The sequence below is a fragment of the Pyrgilauda ruficollis genome, unplaced genomic scaffold (assembly GCF_017590135.1).
Source record: "Pyrgilauda ruficollis isolate IOZ18807 unplaced genomic scaffold, ASM1759013v1 scaffold106, whole genome shotgun sequence".
In the NCBI taxonomy this organism is placed as follows: Eukaryota; Metazoa; Chordata; class Aves; order Passeriformes; family Passeridae; genus Pyrgilauda; species Pyrgilauda ruficollis.
Genome location: NW_024508766.1, coordinates 1,857,231 through 1,880,500, shown reverse-complemented (window position 1 = coordinate 1,880,500; position 23,270 = coordinate 1,857,231). Strand labels below are relative to the sequence as shown.

General features: G+C 41.4%; 1 protein-coding gene across 4 annotated transcripts in view; it reads left to right on the top strand.

The window, feature by feature from the left end:
* NRG1 (neuregulin 1) overlaps positions 1 to 18,961 on the top strand; it is a 171,299-nt gene extending 152,338 nt beyond the window's left edge. For 2 of the 4 annotated variants that reach the window (XM_041470791.1, XM_041470800.1), the window contains exons 4-9: positions 4,209 to 4,232; positions 8,727 to 8,829; positions 12,442 to 12,568; positions 13,072 to 13,202; positions 13,707 to 13,910; positions 17,862 to 18,961. In XM_041470791.1, coding sequence (XP_041326725.1) covers positions 4,209 to 4,232; positions 8,727 to 8,829; positions 12,442 to 12,568; positions 13,072 to 13,202; positions 13,707 to 13,910; positions 17,862 to 18,513 — 1,241 coding nt within the window. In that variant the 3' untranslated portion in view covers positions 18,514 to 18,961. The remainder of the gene's footprint in view (positions 1 to 4,208; positions 4,233 to 8,726; positions 8,830 to 12,441; positions 12,569 to 13,071; positions 13,203 to 13,706; positions 13,911 to 17,861) is intronic. The other 2 variants (XM_041470818.1, XM_041470810.1) reach the window with 1 other exon arrangement.
* The last annotated feature ends 4,309 nt before the right edge of the window (positions 18,962 to 23,270 follow it).

Sequence of the window (23,270 nt, the reverse complement as noted above, 5' to 3'; positions counted from 1 at the left end):
CACAGCTGCCCTTGTCTTGCTGCAAGAGTTAGACTTAGTTATTAGTACTTAAGTTGGTCAAGTGCTTCCTCTCCTTGAAATGCAGAGGCAGGAGAGTACACCTCTACCTACCTTAGGCCACTGTGAGAGCCCTGGTCCATGGCTGTGAGACTCTGGCACTTCTGCCTGCCCTGCATCTGTACTGTAACATCTGATTTCTTATACTGCTTAAGATCTTGAAATGACACTTTTGGAAAGGGTCCACTGAGGGAACATTTGTACTTAACTAGAAAAAAAAAATCAATGAAGAAGCATTTACATGACTTTTCATTATCATACCCAAAGCAGACCAGAGCATATTATTTAACAGAGGACTTGGAGAGTTCTCTAAAGGCAAATGTTGCATCTGGGACTTAAAGCTCAGCTCATATTTTGCACCCAGTCCTGTGGATGATTAACTTAGTTCTGTGGATGCAGCTTTTGCAAAGTGCAGAGCAAATTGAGACGCTAAACAGCATAAGTGCTAGTAGGACACAAAAGTGTATGTGTGTGTGAACCATACAGCTATCTAATTTCACTTGCTTTTAGAAGGGTCTTTCTTCATTTGGAAAGAAAGAGTCAATGGGGTTCCAAGCCAAGTGTGCCTACCATTGAGCTGTTACTATCTTAACTTGGCTGTTAAAGAAAATTCTTCTTCAGAAATCTCCCCTGGAGTTATTTGAGAGTCCTGAAGTTACTGGGCTGAGGACCTTTTGCCAGATCAGAACAAGGCACCACTGGGCATTCTGGAAATGCCCTGTCCAAACAGAGTGCAAGGCTGACTTGACTCATCTCAGAAGCCTGTCTGGCAGACCCTGTAGTGTCCTTTCCTTGAGCACAGCAGTCACAGCTGCTACCAGGTATGCTACCCTGGATTTTTTCTGTGTCTGCTTTGACTTTGAGACTCGTGATCTACCACTGATCCATAAGACAGCAGAAGGCAGTCCACAAATAGTTCCAAAAATACATCAATTCCATACATTTTATGCCTGAATGTTCACACATTTTCTCCCTTGAAGTCAAGGAAACACAGCAAATGGAGGAGAGCAAAAGTAACGAGTTAACATTAAAAGTTTTGGGTAATTTTCACGTAGTTAGGCAAGAGAACTCTTATAGCAACACTGTGCAGAATGATCCCTGGGATAAGAAACAGTGATAAAGCCATGAATTAACAGAAGGTTGAGGAAACGTCTCTAGAGTTTAATCACAGGTAAACCCTTTGTCCTCTCAAATGCCCCAGGTGGAGCAAGGACCCCACTCAAAGAGACTTGCTTACTTCACTAGTTAACAATTATATATGAACTGTGAATTTAGAACTGGCCGGAGGCAGGCTGTGGCCCTTCTTGGGCATCACATGAACATGGTCCTTGCCATCCTTCAGCATGAGGCACAGTTCAAACAGTGGCCATTTCAGCCCTGCCATCCTTGATGAGCAAGAGGGACAGTACCAAGAGGGGCAGAAGTAATTTTCTTTTTAGTTGATAATGGCCCTTGCTTCATATTGTCACAGTGAAGCTGGCTGAGGCATTAAAGGAGGCAAGTGAAAAGCTCTGATGTTCTAGAAGGATGACCAAAACTGCAGTTACTGTGTTGGTAACAGTTGGTAACTGTGTTGGCCTAATTTTTCAGCATTTTCATATAAACTACAGGTCTTCAAAAATCTGCCTTTAGCTATTCTACTAATTCAGTATTTCTCATTTTCTACATATTTCTCAAGTTGTCACATCTGCATGAGGGTAGTAGACAATCTCACCTGAAAGTTTCATTTCTAAAGTCTTTCAGCACCCTAAAGTGTACACTCTATGTGCTGAGACCAAGACTCCTAAATGAACAAGCAGATTTGAAAAACGCCATTGTCCATCTTTTGCTCAGAATTAAAAATACAGGTTTTCACTATAAACTGCTTAGTTAATGTTCACTAAGTACTAAAATTGCTATGATAGGATACTTCAATTATGAAAGGACAAATTTTCCATGCTCCTGAGATTTGAACCAATTGTCACTTTTATAGGAGCCATAGGACTAAATACATTAAGTTCAAAACCAATTTTGCAACCTGAATACTATTGAAATTAACCAGATTTTGGATCCAAAGTGGAATCTAAATGTCACAAAGAGAGTGTATCCCAGTCCCTCAGATAGAAATGGTTGACATACAGGGGGTCTGCCCTTTGGTAGTTTAGGAGATTTGAGTTTGTTTTTAATTAAAATTACATGAAGAAGAATTTATAATTTTTTTTAGCATTATTCATTACCCACAGAAAGAAACATGACACTTCGGTGCTTCAGAGTTGGAATCGGTCTTCCTGAACCTCTGCTGTGGCAGTTGATCCAAATGGGTCCTTTCTGTGCCAGGTGCAAGTTCTCTACAAACACCTGAGCTAGTGCTCACCCCTCACTGGGCAGCACCGTGTCTCCAGGCTGCCCACCCACCTGAATCCGTACAGCAGCCCCCTCAAAGTCTTGAGTGCCCAGCAGCTGGGGCACACCACTCACAAACAGAGCATGCAGTGCTGAAGGATTCTGTTCCACGTTTCCCAGCACCATTCTCTTGTTTCATAGACCCTGCATCTCAGCAGGCTACAATATATCCAACAAGTCGTAGTTTTAAAAAGCTTTGGTGAAAAGAAATTGCTTTCTTGAGCATTTTTTCCCCGCAAGACTGTCATATCCCCCAGTCACAACCAGAATGAAAACTGAGTTGTTAAAAATAATTAATTGTATTTATTCTTAGAGCACCTAGAGACAAATATTCAATAGAAGCCACACTGCATGTAAAAAGTGTACAAAAATATCAGGCTAAGTAGGAAAATATCAAAAATAATCACCTGTTTATAAAATGAGAAGTGTTGGGATGTTCTGCTTGTCAGATCTAGGGAATGTAACTAGGAATACCATAGATAAGTCAGAGCTACATAACATCTAGGTTTGAATAAGCAATGCATGTTTCTTCAGCATGTTTTCTTGTTAGGCCTTCCAGACAGAATATATTCCGATTGTAAATACCAGCTCCCTATTGAATTATATGAAATAGAAACTGCATGATATGAATGACTTCCCTAAAATTAAATTACCTTCAAACTAGGTGTCTTACCTATAAGCAAGCATAATTACAGCAATATATGTGCATGGGCATGTCATTCATTTTACTGAAGATTTAATTAAGCTTTCTATGCAACTAATGTATATCATTAGCAGAGGTCAGGTAGGCATGTGATACCGGCTGTTTAGGAAGAGACCTGGATGGATTCCAACTTACTTAACCCTTAAAATGTTACTGATTGACAACAAAGATTTGACATTCCCCATGTGTGCAAACTACATTAAAAAATCCCTTTGCTGTGAAAATTACCATTGGCTGTGAATTTCATAGCACACAAGAACAAAAAAAGGCAAGAGCTACCATGGCTGTGGTGTTGGCCCCATGGGAAGGGTCTCCTAGGATACCTGCTGGGGGGAAATCTGTGTTCCTCTTGACCCACAGGTGCTGGGGCCTGGGCGTGCTGATTTAGGCACGTGATTTGTGTAAAGGGATCAGGCCCTGCACCCCAGGGTCCATACAGCTGGTCAGCAAGTTGTTCTGCCAACGCAGCACAGTCCAAAGACAGGGAAAGGGGGTTGGCTCCTCATTTTCCAGAAGCTGGAGGCCTGCTGCTTAATTTGGTGCTTAATTTGCAAAGCAGAGGACTCCCACTAGTGAGTAATCAGTGCCAGCCACCTCCAGGTGACAAACTTCAAGAGCAAGGGTACACATTCTGGGGACAGAAGCAGGGTCAGAAGGGAAAGCAATGCACAACCCATTTACAGGGGTATGCTGCTCATAAGAGCATCCCTTTTCTGTCATGTTCCCATGTGAAAACAATCAGCCATTGTACATGGCATGCTCAGGCCACACACCTGTTTATCTCAGTAAGATCTTTAAGGGTTAATGGTTCCTGTTGCATTCCCTGGACTGTGGCTCCATGTATACATATTTTTGTGTATAAGCCTTGCAGAAGGTCTGGTCACATAGCTAAGAAAGGTGCACTCAAGCACTGCCCACATAACGATGCGCCCTTTGTCCTGTTTCATGTACAGACACAGAATAGCTGTAATTCTCATATGTAATTTATTTTTAAGTACAGTGTATTGTTCTTTTCTGAAACTTTTTCCTTTTTCTTTCTTTTTTTGACAACTTTCTGCATTGGCAGAGCATCTTGGGATTGAATTTATGGGTATGGACCAATCATTCCTTTTAGCCTGCAGATTCTAGACCCTGAGAGATAAACCCCTTTAATTTTTTTTTCTCCACTTCCCCTTTTCAATTCCTAACCAACTTCTTTATGCTTTAAAAGGGATCATACAGCTATAACAACAACCCTTGTCAAAATGTTAGTGGAGATCAGTTCACTAAAATGGTCATCAAAATATTGATAGGATATTCCTGCCTTAAGGAGTTCTAGGAATTACTGGAGTGATCATAACATAGTGTACATTCCTTTTTCTGCTGTATAGTTTTACTAGTTTTGACCTCTGCTTTTGGTGAGTTTTTCTTGGGTTGCCAGGTTTTGGAAACACTGTAAGTGTTAAGCAAAATAGTATATTAAAACTAGTATATTAAAAGGGAGAAATTATTATGGCCGCTTAAAATTAATGTGCAGTGTTGAGCTCTGATTTTCAAGTAAAGCTTTATGTCTAAACCCACATCTTGGTGGTTACACATCATGTGTGAATCAGTTGCCTATACATATCTGTAAGTGATATGCATATATACATTCCTTTCCAGGTCTGTAAATTCAAAGTGTACTGAAAGTTATTTAGGAATTTAAGTAGAAGTTTACAGCTAGACTCCAAATCCTCAAGTCAGCAAATATATTCAGTATTTCTAAAACTAAACTCAACAAGAACATTGGCAGTGGGTACTATTTTCACACTTCAGCTTTAAATATAGTAGAAATAGATCTTTTAAGTCTTATTCATGAATAGACTGTACTTATCTGACTAGCTATTTGTATTCAGAGGTACAAATAATGCATTACTTGAATAGGCTAACTTGAAATTCAGGTCATTTTTAGTTTGGAATCTCTTATAATTATTGGCAAATTAAAAAAAAAACAACAAACCCTTAAAAAAAAAAAGCCAAACAAACAAAAAGAAAAAAAAGAAAAAAAAAAAAGACCAACAACAGATGGTGAGGCAGTTTTCGTTCATGTTCTTATTAAAAATGCCCCTGCAAAATGTCATTAGCTTAAGCTATGGACTGTGGAAAACCCATTACAAGCCCAAATTTAAAAAATCACTCACAACCCAGCTTATTTTTATTTTTCTTATTATCGTAAGTTAGCAATAATACCCACTTATATGTATTAGATTGTAGTGGAAGATATATGGCTACATTAACATACGGGGAGTTAAATTTAAATCCTTTAAAAAATTGACATGCAAATTTTGCTTTATATATGAAATTACATTAGCAGAACAACGCCTTGGAATTAAATTCTTTTAAAAATCTCCAGAGATATGTAAGAAGAAAAACTTTAAAACAGAGCAAATTTAAGACTTCATATATCATCAGTTATGTATAAATTAAAGTGATGTGAAATTAATTGCATAATATGCATATTTGAAAGGCTGCTTATGTAATACCTTGATTAAGTCTTATGTTGATTTGATTTTCCTGGTGTTCTGAAGGATAAAAAAAATTATTGAAATTATTTTTAATACTTAACAGGCTAAAATCTTTCCTAAATTCTCACTGCACATAAAATTCTTTATTGACTTTCCTGCAAGGCTGCTATAAATTCTTTTCAAGGTAGTTTTATCAGCATATGTAATTTAGCTGGGTGTCATTAACTGACTTCATAAACGTTAACACTGGTCAGAGACAGAAGGCAGTTTTGGGTCAAGATGTAGTATTACCCAAGTGCCCCACAAGAGTTCTTCACAACACTCTTCTTGGCCTTAAACAGAGTCCAAGGCTTGTCTTTGAGGTACATGCCTTCTGCAAAGTCTTGACTAGGATCCCAGTCCTGTCCCAGCTGCCAGCATCCCCTGTCACCCATACTGGCCTCTGCAGAGCACCTGGGCATCCCCCATTTGGGGGTCCCCTGCCGGCCAGGAGCACAGCCAGGTTTACATGAGAGCTTGCTGGTTTGCTGGGCGTGCCCAAGTGCGTGTGCTTTCCTAGGCAGACCTTGCCCCTGGAGTTTGAGGGAGGGCATAGAGCCCCACCATTCATGCACACCATGTCAAGCTGCTTTTCCTTAGGGCCTTGTTTCAAAGGGCACAGGAGGGAGCTAAGGCTATGAAAGCAGATGCAGGGATTTAATTTCCCATGCCCATCAAGACCTATGGTCCCAGCAGTATTGCTGGTGCTGGGAGCATTGCTCAGGGCTGCGCCCACAGCCCTGCTCCCTCTCTTCATCCCCATCCCCTGCAGTGAGTGAGCACCCAGAAAGTCTCACAGATATGCAACGAGCCTCAGCCCACTGGCAAACGCAGTCAGGCTGTCACCAGCCAACTGCCCAGCTCATTTGCAACAGCCTCAGCCTGCACCAAACCTCCCAGAGTCAGTGTAATTTTTCAGTACAAAAACTGAGCAGAGTGTCCACTGTTAATCTCCTACTTCCTCTCCCTTGTGCTCAAAAAAAAAACGGGTTGATATGTCATTATTCATTTTGCTTTCATAAGCTAACAGCTGACAGCATGACAATAAAATAATAATAATAATTCAAAGCATTTCAAATTATCCCTTAAATTGCTTAGCACAATTCTCCTGTTTCCTGTGACATCCTTGTAATACACCATTTTCATGGCTAACTAATAAGCGCTTTCAGAAGGGGCAAAAAAGGGAAGGGGATCCAGTGCCACTAACTAGCCTAGGTGAGGAGTTATGCTGTATGAGAAATCCCTTCACACTCTGCTTCAACCTTTTTTTTTGTCCCCAAGCATTCCTTCTCTCTGTTTTTTTTTCCAATTCCAAGCATGCTGTGCCAGCCTGTAGTTGACTTCTCTACCCTTTTTTCATGTGTCTCCTTATATTTCACCTTCCTCTTTTTCTTTGTCATAGTTTGGTTTGGTTGAAGTTTCAGCCATTTCTTCCTTCCCTTATTTGACTTCCTGCTCTTGGAGTTATATTTATTTTTCTTTAATACATTTTTGCAGCCTCCTAGTTTTACCACACTCACTTCTCTCCTCTTCCCCCATCTTTGTTAATAATTAGTGCTATTAATTTTGTCTGACAGTGCTCATGACCTGTTTGCTGGTGTTTGATATACAGTGAGTTTGGCTTGTAAGACAAACTTATTCCATGGTGTGGTGCATTGTATCAGAGAAATTAAGATTTATTTTCACTTTTTGGTATTTGCCACTTGCCCACAGCAACTTTAAAACAAAACTAGACAAGCTCAGGAAACATGAAGGAGGGGAGTCTGCTCCCAGTTCAGTAACGAGTACTTTCCCCTGAGCTGGTGTGTCATTTATGACAGCACATCATTTGGACAGTGATACATGGCACGTGTGAGAGACCACTGTGCACCTCTGCACCAGCCAGATATAAGTCCCTTCCAGCAGGAATAATGCTGACATTTATCCCAAAGGTAGTGCAAAGCTGTGCAGCTCTAATTCATTCATTTATTTTTAATCACCTGCTGGTATTCTGACTGTGGTCAATATTGCAGATCATTATTGGTCTGTCTGCTTAATCAAAAATAAGTCTTGAGTAAAGCTAGACATCCATTTTTGTCCTAACAGCAGGAACACAAATCCTTATCTGTAAAGCGTCAACACAGATTGCGCCTCTATTTCAGAGCTCCTTACATAGCATTTCCCCAGCAGAGCCCTCAGCAATGCTCTCTGCCAAGCATGAGCAAGGCTGGAAAGCATCAGTAGCTCCAGCCCAAACATTAGCAGTGCTACTAACACCTTTATAAAAGTGAAATATCTCCGATGAATGAGATTGGTAACAAGTTGTCATCACTGAGCAAGCTGCCACCCTAGACAAGAGCTCCTTTGTTGGTCACAAAGGGATACAAGTTGAAACTCTGCATTTCTCTCACACAAGGCACTGCTGGTTGTTGATATTGCTGTATTTTAGGAGGAGCACTGGAGAAGGAGTCTGAATTTTATGACCAGAGCTCAAAACCTGTCTTCATTTCCATTGGTGATATAGTTACAAGCCAAGCTCATGTCTCAAATGTACAAGAGTATTTTAAAATTTTTCCTGTAAAGACAGCTGAGATATAAATTGACATGGGACCAGAGGGATATTGGATGTGAAAACAATCCAAAAAAGATAATAAGAAAATAAATTTCTCATGAGACCTGTAAAAATGGCTTTCATTCCAGCTGTCTTTGCAAAACTTCCAAAGCATTTGCAAATTCTTGTTATTACCTTACCACACTGCATTTTTATTTCCAGCAAATGCTGTGTTTGACAACTAAGAAGTTGTTTCTTATATATTATTCTTGTTTGCTTTAAAAAAAAAAAAAAAAGTTACTTTTGACTGTAATTCTGTAATTTTTCTCATCCCCAGTATTGTGTTAATAGTTTGTGGTGTAGTCCTGTTCGCCTTGCAGTCAATAATGAGTCTGCCTGAAGTGTGGTGGCTGTGTCTCGGTGTGGCTGTGTGAATCTGTGCAGTGGTTTGTAGCATGACAGCTGTTGACTGTGTGCTCCTTGCTTAGCCGTCCTCCATGTTGTGACTTTCTCTGTTTTTGTCCCTTTCTAGAAGCTGAGGAACTGTACCAGAAACGCGTGCTGACCATAACTGGCATTTGCATTGCTCTTCTAGTAGTTGGCATCATGTGTGTGGTGGCCTACTGCAAAACCAAGTAAACTTTTCTCTTCTATTTCTTATCTGTGGTTGTTGGTCAGGGCCTTCCCAGGTGACTGTAGCTTCTCTGGGCATAAGGTTGTATCTGAGTTTCTCTAGAGGTGAGCTTTAGAGACAAACTTGTGAGCAAGGTGCTCTGGTCCAAGCCAGATGAATGTGAGTCTCCATGCATGTCCATCAGCAGTGCAAAATTAAGAGAGGTATCTGAAAGATTTCTCAGTCTTCAAATGTAATTTGCAATTTTTTTTTCTTTTTTTTGTTTGCTTTCTTTTCTATCACCCATTTCAGCTGGTTTCTCCAGCTGAAAAGGAACAAACTCCAGCCCTGGAATCATGTTGCTTTCCAGCAGTGAACTTTATGTATAAGCCTAATTTGTTTGTACTTGAGATGCAATTAATGATGTTAAAAGTTACTATACACCAAAGGCCAAAAAATTGAACACAAAAGCACTCTCAATGCAAAAGTCGGCATTTAAATGTGTTCTGTGAGCCTCTAAATTACAAGGGGTGACTCTCAAACATGCATGAGGCGCTCTGGACTATAAATTACACAGAACATCAGCAGAATTTCTGCTGCCAAAACTTCTGGCTGCCTTTATAAATCTCCCCACCAAAACACAGAAAGACTTTATCATAAATATTCCACGTTTGTATAAACCTGATTTACTGTTTCAAGGCCTGATTGGCAGTTGTTTTTTTGTTGTAAGCCCCACCAATAATGGATGTCTTAAAAGTGGGGGAGGAGGGAGATCATTTGTCCCTCTCAGTGAGAGTCCAAACAGATACACACAACTCCTACCCATAACCTTGTGCCAGTAGTCAGTGGGGAGCAGCTGTAATAAAAAATCAGGTCAATTACTGCTTTTATAAATAACATCCCCATGTATTTCAACAAACATTTAGTCAGGATCTGAGTATGATTTTCTATATAAAGAGCCCGCAGAACCCATCAGGGGTCTGAATGCTTTTTTTTCAAAACTGTTTTCAAAAACAGTTGATGAGAGTCCCATGCCAGGTACCTGGCCCTCCCAATGCAGCAGTGATGCCAAACTGGTATCTGTGAGGTAATTTGCATATGCTTTTTTCCCTAAATAGGGGAAAACTCAGAAACCAGGAGAAATCTTGGAATGGTGTTAGTACAACCAGTGTAATAATCGAATAGCTTAGATTTTGTTGGTCTCCTTGCAAGAAATGCTGCTACCAAATTGCCAAAGCATTAGCTTCAAACACTGACTCTTAATTCAGAGATACTTTATTTGCAAATCATTTACATGAAGATAAAAGCTTCTTAAGTACACACTAGCTTACCTGTTATTCTCTCATCTCAGTTTTGTAGAGTCATTTCTTTTTTTTTTTTTCGTTAGTGTCCTTTTATTACAGGACAAACAGCACAGGTAAAAGCATGCAAATTCAAATACACTGGTCATTGAAGGTGGGAATAATGCAGATTTCTAGGGACAGACTCCCAGGTTACATGTGCCAGGATTTCAGTCCTGTAGATGACAAACTCAGACTCCTTCTAGGACTCACTTTCTCTACCATGTTAAGGAATTCAGATTATCCTCAGCTCACAAGGTCTCCAGAGCCTCATGAAGGGGGGCTGTGAAATCAAGTTAAAACCTTGCATGAGTGCTGTTTCTCAGCCCAGCAGGTCTTTGGGTAGCTCAAATATCTCCTGGCACTGTGCTGTCTATACACCTTAAGTGCTTACATGTCCTAAGATGATGCCTGATTATCCTCAAAACATAAAGTCTACATGAACCACAGTGTATCCTTCTGAGACAGGAGCATTTCCAAGACAGATGAATCTGCGTATGCTATTCATGTGATGTGATATAAATTAAGCATTTTCCACTATCCAGTCACATACACACAGAGAAAATACGTAAAATGCTATATGTCAAACCATGTTTTCATTGTCTTTAGGTGTTCATGACTACCAAGCTTCAACATATTTATTGACCTCCCTCACTGCTCCTTTTTTGTAAAGCTTGAAATAGTCCCCTTGAGTTCAAAACCAGACTGAAAATAGTTATCTCTTACACTGTCCTGCCCTGCTATCACTATCTGCACTTCTGCATACAGTTTAGTATTTTAGCTTTTGCCACAGCCAAAGTCATATGCATTCCAGAGTGTGTTGAAGCCTGCATCCTCCCTTCACAGAAGCCCTGGATTCTGTGACAGTGTGGTAGAAGTTCTCCAATGTAATGAGAGAAAACTGGGTAATATTTATAAATTAAGTCTGAAATTGAATAGCCCTTTCTCTGGTTATTTATTTTGATGTTTTGATTAGTGTGTTCTACATAGCCAGGTCCTACTAAGCTGTAAGTTTTGCTGCTGACAGCTTGTAATGATCTTCTGAAACATTCTTCTGAGGAGAGCTGGAAGGATTACAGAATCACAGAATTATTTAGATTGGGAAGGACCTGTGGGATTGTGTCCAACCTGTTAATGACCACCACCTTATCAGTTAGACCATGGCACTAAGTGATGTGACCAGTCATTTCTTGACGATCCCCAGGGAGGGTGACTCCACCACTCCTCTGAGCAGCCTGTTCCAATGCTTAATAAACCCTTTACATGACGAAGTTTCTCCTGGTGTCCAGCCTGAACCTCTTCTGGCACAGCTTGAGGCCATTTCTTCTTGTCATGTTGCTACTTGCCTGGGAGAAGAGGCCGACCCTCACCTGGCTACAGCTTCCTTTCAGACAGTTGTAGAGAGTGAGAAGGTAACCCTGAGCCTTTTCTTCAGGCTGAACAACCCAGTCCCTCAGGCACTCCTCATAGGACTTACATGTTAGCAAGTGGGGAAAGAGCAGCTAAGGACAGGAGACAGTAGAAGCATCAAAGTCAGTCAGAAGTCACGTAATTAGTACATGGATAGTTCTACTAAATGCATAAACACCCATGGCATCCACCTGGTAATCACTGGGCTTCAGAGCAAATCTGATGTTGCTGAAACTAAACCTTCCAGAGCTGCCAGGAAGTCTGCAGGCTCAGGCCTATGCCATTTGCTCTCACTTTGGGTTTCTGAGGCTTTGTATGCACTCTTCTATAACGTATTTATATATTTGAAGTACACTGTTGAGGTAGGGGATCAATCCCTCCAAAAAAAATGTGTAATTGCCACATCACAAAGACCCTGTTCCAGTGTCTGCAAGCAAGCCCTGGGCAAAGACACCTCGGCTCCCTGTGGTGAACGGAGAGGTGTAGCTTAATGGGCTGTCAGAAGCTTTGCCTTGGCCCTTATGAGGGTGTCAAGGTGTCTGGGTTAAAATCTCTCTCCCCTCCCTTCTCAGTGCAGAAAAGTTCTCCTCCTAAGACAGAGCACTGCTTAGAAATGGATTCTCTTTTCCTCTCACTTATTCTTGTCCCCCTTTGTCCTGCTGACTCCTGGAAGGGATCCCAAATATCCTTCCCCCTGTGCAGGTCCCCACAGCTCCAGCTGCAATTAGACCTGTGGTTTTGAGAGTTACTCTGAGCTCTAGCAGCAGTGGAAAAAATTCTGGCAAAAAAAGTGATGTTACATTTTTATCACCAACATCAATATGCTGAAAGGTGCAGCTGCTTTCCTTTTGTCTATTAAAATTGTTTCTGTGTTTCATGCACAGGAAGCAGAGGAAAAAGTTGCATGACCGCCTTCGGCAGAGCCTGCGTTCGGAAAGGAACAACGTGATGAACATGGCCAATGGGCCACACCACCCCAACCCACCGCCTGATAACGTCCAGCTCGTCAATGTAGGTTTCACTGCACATGCTTCAGTCTAGGCTGCCAGGAATGCTCACCCCACAGCTTTTAAACATCTACCTGCTGCAGGCTGGTGACTGATTTCTCTTGGCTTTCTCCACACAGAAAAAATTGCTATCGCAAACTGCTGCCATAGTCTCCTTCAGAGAATAGTATTTTCGGTGTATCTGATGGTAATGGGAGGTTGCTTTTCCACATGTATGTCTACTGGGGCTTCTCGTTCCCCTGTTAACTACATTTTTATAGCTTGTTTGGGATGCAGACCTTTGCTACTTTCCTCATTTGTCTCCTCCTCTTTTGAGTCTAGATGGGCTATGTACACAGAGGTGTACATGAATGTCCTCAAGTGTGTCAGTATGGTTTCTGCATGTATTTAAGTGTGCTTTGGCACATGTAAAAGGTTGAAATCTGGGAAGGAAGGATTGGGAACTATGTCTATAAATGTGCTGTGAATTACAGTTTGTAAACCTGAGGTTTGTCTGGGTTTTTTCAGCAGTACGTTTCGAAAAATGTAATCTCCAGTGAGCATGTCATCGAGCGAGAAACAGAGACCTCGTTTTCTACAAGCCACTACACCTCAACAACACATCACTCTGTGACAGTCACCCAGACACCTAGCCACAGGTACTGGAGGGGGAAGGCAAACAGCAGCTGTAGTATCTGATCTGTTGCTGCTGTAAAACCAAAAAATGTGTAAAACAGCAAAGCAGGGAAGATCTGTGCTCCCTTCATAGTGTTTTCATTTTAAGGCTAACAATATTTGATGTCATATCACCCAACTAATTATCTTCCCAGGAATTTACAAAGACCTTTATTATCTGAGTGGCATTCCAATACTGTCACACTGAATTTTAGTATATGCAGATTGCTAAATCAGTGACAGTTCTAATGACTGGAAAGCCCTCCTTCCCTCTACTTTTATCCATCATGCAAAATCACCTTGATGCCTGTGTATTCGTAAAGTTTGCTAAACTCTGCAGCTCTAGTTACCAACCCAAAGGTTATGCTGCAGATTCTGTGTGGCAACAGAGCCCCTCCTTTCCCTGGCTAAACTTCTGCTCATAAACAGTTGCCGCCAAAGCCCACTCTCACACTCCCCCTTTTCTTTTCCTGGTTGCTGCTCTCCAGCTGGAGTAATGGCCACACTGAAAGCATCCTCTCTGAAAGCCACTCGGTGCTCGTCAGCTCCTCCATGGAGAACAGCAGGCACGCCAGCCCAGCAGGACCCCGGGGCCGTCTCAACGGCATCGGAGGGCCACGGGAAGGCAGCAGCTTCCTCCGGCATGCCAGAGAGACGCCCGATTCCTACCGAGACTCTCCTCACAGTGAAAGGTAGGACACACTGCCTCATTGCTTTCAGTTGGCAAGACCTGGTGTTTTCCCAGATGGTTTCAAAGCTTGGGAGCACAGGCAAAAATGCAACAGTGCAGCTGTTCATGTAGGGCATACATCTCCTTATTCATAAAGGTGGAGAGCTGAGAAGTAGCTTAAAGTCCACCAAAAGCATTTCTTCCCTTCTTGCCTCTGATGGATTTAGTCTATTAGCCAGCAGTTCACACTTGGCAAAGCTCCACTGGAGTAATTAGTCAGAAATTTCCATTGAAAACTATAAACAGAACTTTGCCTAATTACCAGTTTCTTAGAAGTGAGAAGACTGAGAGATTTTGCAGTGAGAAAGTAATGTTTTGATCCACAGGAGGAGGGCACTAAGGACTCCTAAGCAGTATAGAAATTATGCCACCACTATTTCTGGAGTGTTCCAGCTCCTAAACTCCCTTAACCCTTTATTAAGTAAAAGCAAGGAAACATAACGTGCAAGCCAGAAGGACTCAGGTCATTATTAAATCAGGAATTGTTGCAAATAAACCTGGCCAGGAGTTTTCCAACCAAGTAATTTTTTTCTCTGAAAAGATTGGTTCATCTGCTCCTAAGGTCTGCCTAGAAGTACATCCGTCACAAAGAAACTTCAACTGAAAAAATCCTGCTCAGGTTTAAGCTAGCATTTTCATTCAAGATGGCTCTAGAATAGCAATAGAAAGATTGAGAAAGAAACAAGACATTTAAAAAGAGCTTTTCTCCCTGGAATCATAGGCAGAAGAAAAGGAAAACAAAAGGTTATGGACCAGTTCTCTGAGGACTTTGAAATCACAAGGGATTTGGCCTTGTGGAGTGTCCATCATGCCAAAAATGCAGCCAGGCAATCCCCAAGGAGACTGAGTTGTGTAGGAGACAAATTGTGTTTTTCAGAAAAATGAATGCACACATACAGCAAACGCCATTTTTGTGGTACTCCCTCTGCCACACAAACAACTGCTAAGCAGCAAGAAGAGGGCCCACTGAGGAAGGACCCTGAGTGTAGTACCACCAAGGATAATAAACTACCCTCTCATTAAAAATTATTTGTTATTTACCATGGAATTTAATTTGAAGATACGTGGCTCACATGACATAAACAGCCATGGCTGCAATCCAGCAGAGCACTTTGACAAGATTATCTTTTAATTGTGCAAGTAGGCCCACTGAAATCAGCCAGATTACTCACATGGGTAGAGCTCAGCATGTGCTTAAGTGCTTTGCTGGATCAGGACCTGTAACAGTAAATACCATGTTGTCTCCTGCCTGGGAAACGAGTAGGATGCACGGCCACATGCCTGCCAGTGGTGAGTAGTACAGCTTAGTACGCTTGGGCATCTGCATGTGAGAAGTGAAGACCATTCTTGCTGTCTGCCTGCATTGCATGGGACACCCAAAGCATCATTCTAATACGAATTTTGATTGAATCGGGGGGGCAGCGCTGGGGGAGAGGGGAGACCATATTCCTTTTTGTTTCTCTGAGAAGAAAGAAGGCATTTCATCAATTATTGTGTTTCTTGAAGGTGGTACTATAGGTCAATAGCAGCAACATTTCTGTGATAATTCATCAGGCATTGACATCCTTGCCTGTGCCGGAAGCAATCACAAATTTGGAACGTGGGAGATGATAGTTCCCTGGGCATTAATTGCAGGCCTCATCTTTTTTTAGCAAGCAGGAAATACATCACCAATTGTTCCTGAGATGGCTTAAGGGAGAAAGTGAGAGTTATTTGGAACTAAAAATTACTCAAAAACATAAAGGAGTGTAGGAGCTGACAAATTACTTCCTGAAGCCATCAAATGTTGCTGTACTGTGAATTGGTAGACCAAGGCTGTGCTCCCTCAATTTTCAAATTAAATTCAACAGACATTACAAGGGGTTGTTTTGTGTTACCCATACATTTGCTGGATCCCATGCCCTGCCACCTGTGTACGCAAGCAAAGGGCACAAGCAGTTTTATCTTGGATGTCCTTAGCTGTCTTACAGGAGAGAAGATCAAAAAACACTGTCTCTGCACAAAAGGCTGGACTATATGATGAAGCTGGCAGCATATAACAAGTTAATGTGTGCTGGAAGGCCGTGGGTACGCTCTGATCCCCTTTCACTGAGCCAGCAGAGTTGGCCATGAAGCTGGATAAATCAATCACCTTTTAACCTTCCTTTCAGGATGGGCTAGAGCTGTATGAGTTCAGCTCCTGAGCCTCAGATTGCAGACAGCAGCTAGTTAGCACTGCCCTGTCAGGACGTGGGGGAATAGACCAGAAATGTGTGAATGCACAACACTTTAGTATGAGTAACTTGACACTGTTGGAAGCCTGCACAGTACATTGAACACATTTAACCAACTCAATGGGTTAACAGAACCAGTTTAGCTAAAATCCAGTGTGTCATAAAGACATATATCCAACAGTGTACCAACTGGGAAAGTAGAAAGGTTTTAGTTTTTCAGACAATGCATTAAAAATGTTAAAGGGATGAAAAGCTCAGTCATGAAAGCAGAAAAAATTACTTAATTCATCTAATGCACAGACCTATTCATTGCCCTTTGCTTGACCAGCTTGATTAATTCCCATGCATAACTCCTGGTTTGTTTTTTTCCTTTCTCTTGCTCCTCAGTTCATGTAAATCAATGTGCAATCAATGCACCTCTAGTGAAATCAATTTATGCTACTGCACATCTCTCTAGAATCTGTCCCATTTTCTCCCTTTTCCTATAACTCCATTTTTATCAAGTGTAATATGTGCAACTGAGTCACAGATTGGATTAGAAAGATGGATTCAGGTTTATTTTGGTAATTTCAGGCTCAGATAAATAAACCACTAATGGAAAACTAAATAACTACATCAATCATAGACATATAGCTTTTCTTAGTGGGCCTGTGATGGAGTTTAGAACGATTTTAACTTTAGACACAGACAAAATTTGGGCAGGTGAATTTAGGATAAGAATAAAAGCAAAGACAGACCATGCAAAGTGTCATGCTGGGCACTATGCTTTTGATTCTGCAATCAACCACTTTATCAAGTGGTTTTAGGCAGATCCTCACCTGGCATGAATCCACGTGACCTCATAGCATGTCCACTGATTAAAACTAGTTGAGAGCTTCACATTTTTTGTTCTGTTTCTTTGGGACAAACCCTGTAATGGCACCTGAGATTTTCAGAAATCACTTCTGACCACTACCCTTCCCACAGGAATAGGGACAAATTTTGCAGAGAAATCATAGGCACTAGGCCAGACAATCCTGTCTTTAGGCTTTTGTTCCCATATGAAGACAAATGATACTCTGTGCTTCTTTGCAGATAGATCTACCAGCCAAGGTAACTAGCACCCATGAGTGGAGCAGCACAAATGCTTCTCTGACTATCCTTGGTGATTAAAATTAGCAGAATCTGGCTCTATATTTTATCCAAACATTACTTTCCTCCCTAGCCTGAGACAGTTTGGTTGCCAGAAGAGGGTGAAGCCCCAAGAGGACTGTCCTTCAATTCCCTTCCTTTCTTTCCCCCTGTCTGTTTGCTTGTACCCCAGATTCTGGTCAAATCCTTCCAGAAGTGCAGCAGCTGTTTTCCTTTTGAGAAAATACTTGCAAATGCATTTTGTTTCTGGCAGCCTGTCTGTCTCTGAATCCCATTCCTGGACTCATTCCAGAAAGTTATTCTGGTAAAAAATTTACAGCATCTCCATGGCTGGGATCTGGGAGTTTTGCTGTGCTCCTCCCGCTTTCATATGTTTTTGCCCAGAGTCCCAGAAGTCAGCAGTTTATAGGATTAATAGGAGCAGGAAAGGTTCCTTAGTAGCCCCGTGTGAAGATGCTGGGGATCTTAAGGGAATCCCTGCCATTTCTCTCCCAGTCCACATGAGCTGCTGTTTTTACAGGTCACCACTGCTCCTGTGCTCGCAACCTGTCCCCATCTCTTTTCTTCAGGTATGTCTCAGCTATGACCACACCAGCTCGCATGTCACCCGTTGAATTTCACACTCCAACTTCTCCCAAGTCCCGCCCTTCCACAATGTCACCACCGGCTTCCAGCTTGACCGTCTCCATCCCTTCCGTGGCGGTGAGTCCCTTCATAGAGGAGGAGCGACCCCTGCTCCTGGTGACTCCGCTGCAGCTGCATGAGAAGTATGACCACCACCTTCAGCAATTCAACTCCTTTCACCACAATGCCACCCATGAGAGCAACAGCCTGCCACCAAGTCCTCTGCGGATCGTGGAGGATGAGGAGTACGAGACCACGCAGGAGTACGAACCAGCACAGGAGCCTCCAAAGAAACTCACCAACAGCCGGAGGGTCAAAAGAACAAAGCCCAATGGCCACATTTCCAGCAGGGTGGAAGTGGACTCTGACACAAGCTCTGAGAGCAGCAGCTCCGAGACCGAAACGGAAGATGAAAGAATAGGTGAGGATACACCATTTCTGAGCATACCGAACCCCGGGGCAACTGGTCTGGAGCCAGCCACTGCCTTCCGGCTGGCTGAAACCAGGACTAACCCGGCAAATCGCTTCTCCACACCAGAAGAGTTACAAGCAAGGTTGTCCAGTGTGATAGCTAACCAAGACCCTATTGCTGTATAAAACATAAAACACATAGATTCACATGTAAAACTTTATTTTATATAATGAAGTATTCCACCTTTAAATTAAACAATTTATTTTATTTTAGCAATTCCGCTGATAGAAAACAGGATGGGAAGAAAACTTTTATAAATTAAATATACGTATGTACAAATGTGTTATGTGCCATATGTAGCAATTTTTTACAGTATTTCAAAAATGGGGAAAGATATCAATGGTGCCTTTATGTTATGTTAAGTTGAGAGCAAGTTTTGTACAGTTACAATGATGGCTGTCCCATAGTATTTTGCAAAACCTTTTAGCCCTCAGTTGTCCTAGCTTTTTTGTGCACTGCATTATAATGACTGGATGTATGATTTGCAAGAATTGCAGAAGTCCCTCTGGTTGCTTGCTGTAGAGTCTCCAAATCAGAAAGCTCTGTAATGGCACTCCCACCCTACTCCACCAGAAAAACACACGTATACACACACAGTGTCAGAAAGGAAAAAAAAAAAGACTAAAAAAAAAAAATAAAAAAAAAAAAAAAGATAAAAAAAGTTTAAAAAAAAAGTTTCTTATATGAGAACTTTTATTTGCTTTCCGTATATGAGATGAGTTTTGTCTGCTCTCTGCCAGCCAAAAGGTTTGCTTCTTTGAGCACTGAGATAATAGTAGATCCAACAGCATGCTACTATTAATTACAGCAGGATAACAAAAAACATACAAACAAAAAAAAAAAAAAAAAGCCAACCTGCATTAAGTAATATTACTTATAGAAAGGAAGTAATACTGTGATTTTAAACCAAATATATTATTAATCAGAGGTCAGCTTGTAATCACTAGGAGCTGCCATTTCATTATTTTCCAGATATTAATTGTTCTAGTTATCCCTTAGGAAATGGGTTAAGTTAGCTGAGGCTTTGAACCCAATACTCTATTCAAACAAAAAAGAAAAAAAAAAAAAGGAAAACATTTATATTAGTTTATGTTAATGGGGCAAATATAATAGATACCTGTAATCAAGCAAGGAAGAGATCTAGCTGGAAAACAAATGCCACTAATAAAAGTGCAATCAGTTTTCACCTCTATTTCTTAATGTTGATTTCTAATACATGACTTATTCTTTTGTTTCTACTCAATTTTCTTCCCCTTTTTCCCTTCCTCAGAAAGAACCCTGACAAGCTTCTAGCAATACCTTTTTAGAGTTGCTGTTGGAGTAAGGCTTACTCTTTGATAAAGAAAGGCCTTTCAGGGAAGAATATGATTTGCTGAATGGTTAAAAAGTATAGGCACGTAGGAGGGACAAAGCAGATGTGTGGAGTTTATTTCCACTCACCTTTACTGACTCCATTACTTGGGTTGAGAGAAGCAAGGCTGATGCAGAGCCCATTTATGAAGGTAAGCACACCATGTGAGTTACAGCCCTAGTAACCCATGTGTGATTATTTAATATCAGTGTTTATATAGCCAGTGACAGTCTTGAAGTCATTGACTAGTAATGAACAAGGATGCTGTCAGTGCTGGAGCAGATGCATCCATCCAGACAGAAGCAAATGGACTCTTTTTGCACTGAATTCCTATCAGTTTAGTCAGGGTCACTCTGCCTCTTCTATACTTTTGATTTTTTGTTGTGTGTTCAGTTGGCACAGCATTGACTCAGGATTGATGTGGAAAACAAATGTTTTTTCCTAGACTCTGGGGATTCTGAAAATGAGAACATGTGTTTTACAGGTATTACTGAGCTCTAAATAAGAGCCCTGTCAAGACAAAAATAATTTCAGCCAAACTACACTCATCCTTTGGGCCATATTCTGGTCCTAGTTAAATGAAGAGAAATACATCAAGGAAAATTTGTGAGATGCAAACCTGAGGAACAAAAGTCCCAAGTCAGTAAATTGTTCAAGCATATGCTTATGCTAATCCCAGCAAAAGTTACCTTCAGCATGTGCGAGACTCTCATTGACATATCCAGCACATGCAAAAAGTTAAGCATGCGCCTAAGAGTTTTGCTGAACAAGGTGTCCTATTGATTTGAGACTGAAAGCAAAGTATAGCAAAAGAAGAGCTTTGCCAGGATGACAAAAACAGTGAGTTCCTCACTGTATAAATAACCATATCACATTAGTAAGAACACAGGTGAGTCTATCTGAACACCAGATTCAGCAGAAAAAGAACAAAAACAAAACCTTAGTATAGAAAACAAAGTTGTCCACTAGAATGTCAGTGGCAGAACCAAAAGGCTAGGAAACTAGCACAGCTTTGGGCTATGTGGTGGCTGAAATGGCACTGCTTATTTGAGAAATCCATGGAAGATGGCAAATACATACTGTCTGGATTTAAGTCCCCTTTGCCATTTTTTCCTAGCTGGCATGTACTTGAACACACTTTGCCTTTGCAGACTGAAACATAAGCTCTCTACAAATTCTATACGCCATATTCTCATTTTCATCCCTTTAGCCATGCCTATTTATCTGCAATCCCGTGCAGCAGAATATCCATCTCTCCAGTAACTCTGCAACTCAGAAGTACAGAAGGTCAGGTGGGCTTTCCTAATGAAGGCCATGACTTTTCAAAAGATTTGCACTGTTGAGTTTCCTTGGGCACTTGAATATCTGTCCCTTCAGGACACTGCAAAGGCCTTGCAGGACAGAAAAAAGGATGGCAGAGAAACAAGAGATTTGCCCCAAAATCACCCGTCTTACTGGCAGAATAGAGATTATAAGACAGGTCTTTTTTAAACTCCTACAGTATATATCAACCACAAGGCCAGGTCTCACTGAAGTATCTGTAACAGCCCAGACAGATGAATGAGGATGGAAAGGGAACATGCCTTGACGTTGAGTAGATTATTTAACTACTGGCACTGTTATTGTGGAGGGACAGTACAAAATGAAGGAGGAAGTCCATATTTGGGAGCTGTACATGTGAGATTTACTTGGTATAGGTCTAGGGAAAAATGTCACACCTCTTCTGTTGCAGTGCCTCAATGTCAAATTGCTGTGCAGTTCCTGCTATTCCTACCCCTCAGAATATCCACAGTGTGTTATAGAGCAAGCATGAAATTAGGCTGGAGACTTCACATGGACCTAAGAACAAGAAAATACAATTGGGGATATGGCTGCCTAAGCCCTTAGATCTTTGTGAAGAACCCAGCCTTACAGCACAATTCATGCAGCAGTGAATTCAGGAATTGCCCTGGCTTGGCTCGCACAGAAGCGGGAAGAGGACACAGCCCCTCACCTCTCAACTTGTGTTCATCACACTGTGAGGGTGTCTCACATCAGTCAGGTCCACACCCAGGAGTTAGCAAGTCTACCTGGCCACAGGTGCTGCTGGCAGGCTGCAGCCAGTTCCTGCTGACCAAGGGGCTGGAGGCTGCAGCAGCACAGAGCAGAGCCAGCAAGTGCCTATGGAAAAGGCCAGCTCCCCTGTTGGGGATATTTGCTTCATTTCCCAGACCTTTGAGCTAGGCAGTCCCAACACCCTTGAGCCATCGCTGTGTGGTGCTTGCCAGTTCCTTGGCTGAAAGTCATGGCAAGAAGAAACTTTGAAGAGGGAGGAAATATTCCAGTGGTGGCAGAGTTGTTAAGATTGTCCTGGTTTATTTCTGTGTCATGTAGTTTGAGCCATGAGTTTTTCCTGTGTATGTGTTTATATGCAGGAATTCCAAGATGAAAGGCTTTTTTCAAGAGTATATAGCTAGATTATATGGTGCACAACCTGGTACAGCCTGCCTATTTAAGGAGTGTAAATCATTGCAGCTCCATACAGGTTCTCATGCAACAGAGAGAAGCCTAGTCCCTCCTTTTGGCCCAGTTATTCCCTTCCTCACTTGAGCCACCCCAACACACCCAGGTTTCAGAGATCAGTCACTGCCTTTATCAGGGAAACAGGAAAGCTCCTTCTTTCCAGTACTCCAAAACAACAATGCTGCATCTCCCTGCTTCTCTCACACACATTGCAAGCAGTTTCCTGAGCATCCAGGATAGCAAACGGGTGTCTCCTCAAAGGACACACCTCTCAGCCTGTTGAGCACTTCTTGGCCCTGCAGTGTGGCTACTTACCATTACCTGGGTCTTACTTCTAGTAAGAAACAAAAAAGCACCTATGAAATGCTGCAGAGAAGGGCAGACAAAGAACATGGCCAATTATCATCATTTGTAATTCTCTATTCTATTGTAAATATGTCTTGTACATATGTGGATGTTTTCATTATTTACTGTCTTTATGGATATTGTGTTAAATGAGACGCTCTTAGTTTATTGTGTAACACTGTAAATAACATAACATCCTTTATTATTTATGCATAGGCATCTAACACTCAGAGAAAGTTATCCTCATATTATTTTAAGATATATGTCAAAAAGATGTTGCATTTTTTCCTTTTGCTTTGAAAAAATTGTAATATATCCTCTTTTTCCCCTCTTTTCCTTTAAAAAAAATCGAATGCTAATTTATTGTTCAGGAGAGAAAGGGGATGTAACTGAAAGGCAAACTGTTCAAAGAACATGCTGTGGAAGCCACAAGCTACTGATAAACTAAAGAATTTATTACCCCAAATACAGCAATAAGTACTTGTTGATTTATTAAGGTTTTGTTATTCATTTTCAGTAAAAGAGGTGCTGGATTAAATTGTTTATGTGTGGTCCTGGCCCAGCTGCTCAGCAGACTGTGCCAGGTCCCTAGCTACCATCTTTCTGTATGCAAACATTGTTGTAAAGGTCTTGTTCTATTGTTGTGGACCACTGTTCCTTGAGGTTTCTGACTCATCCTTGTGG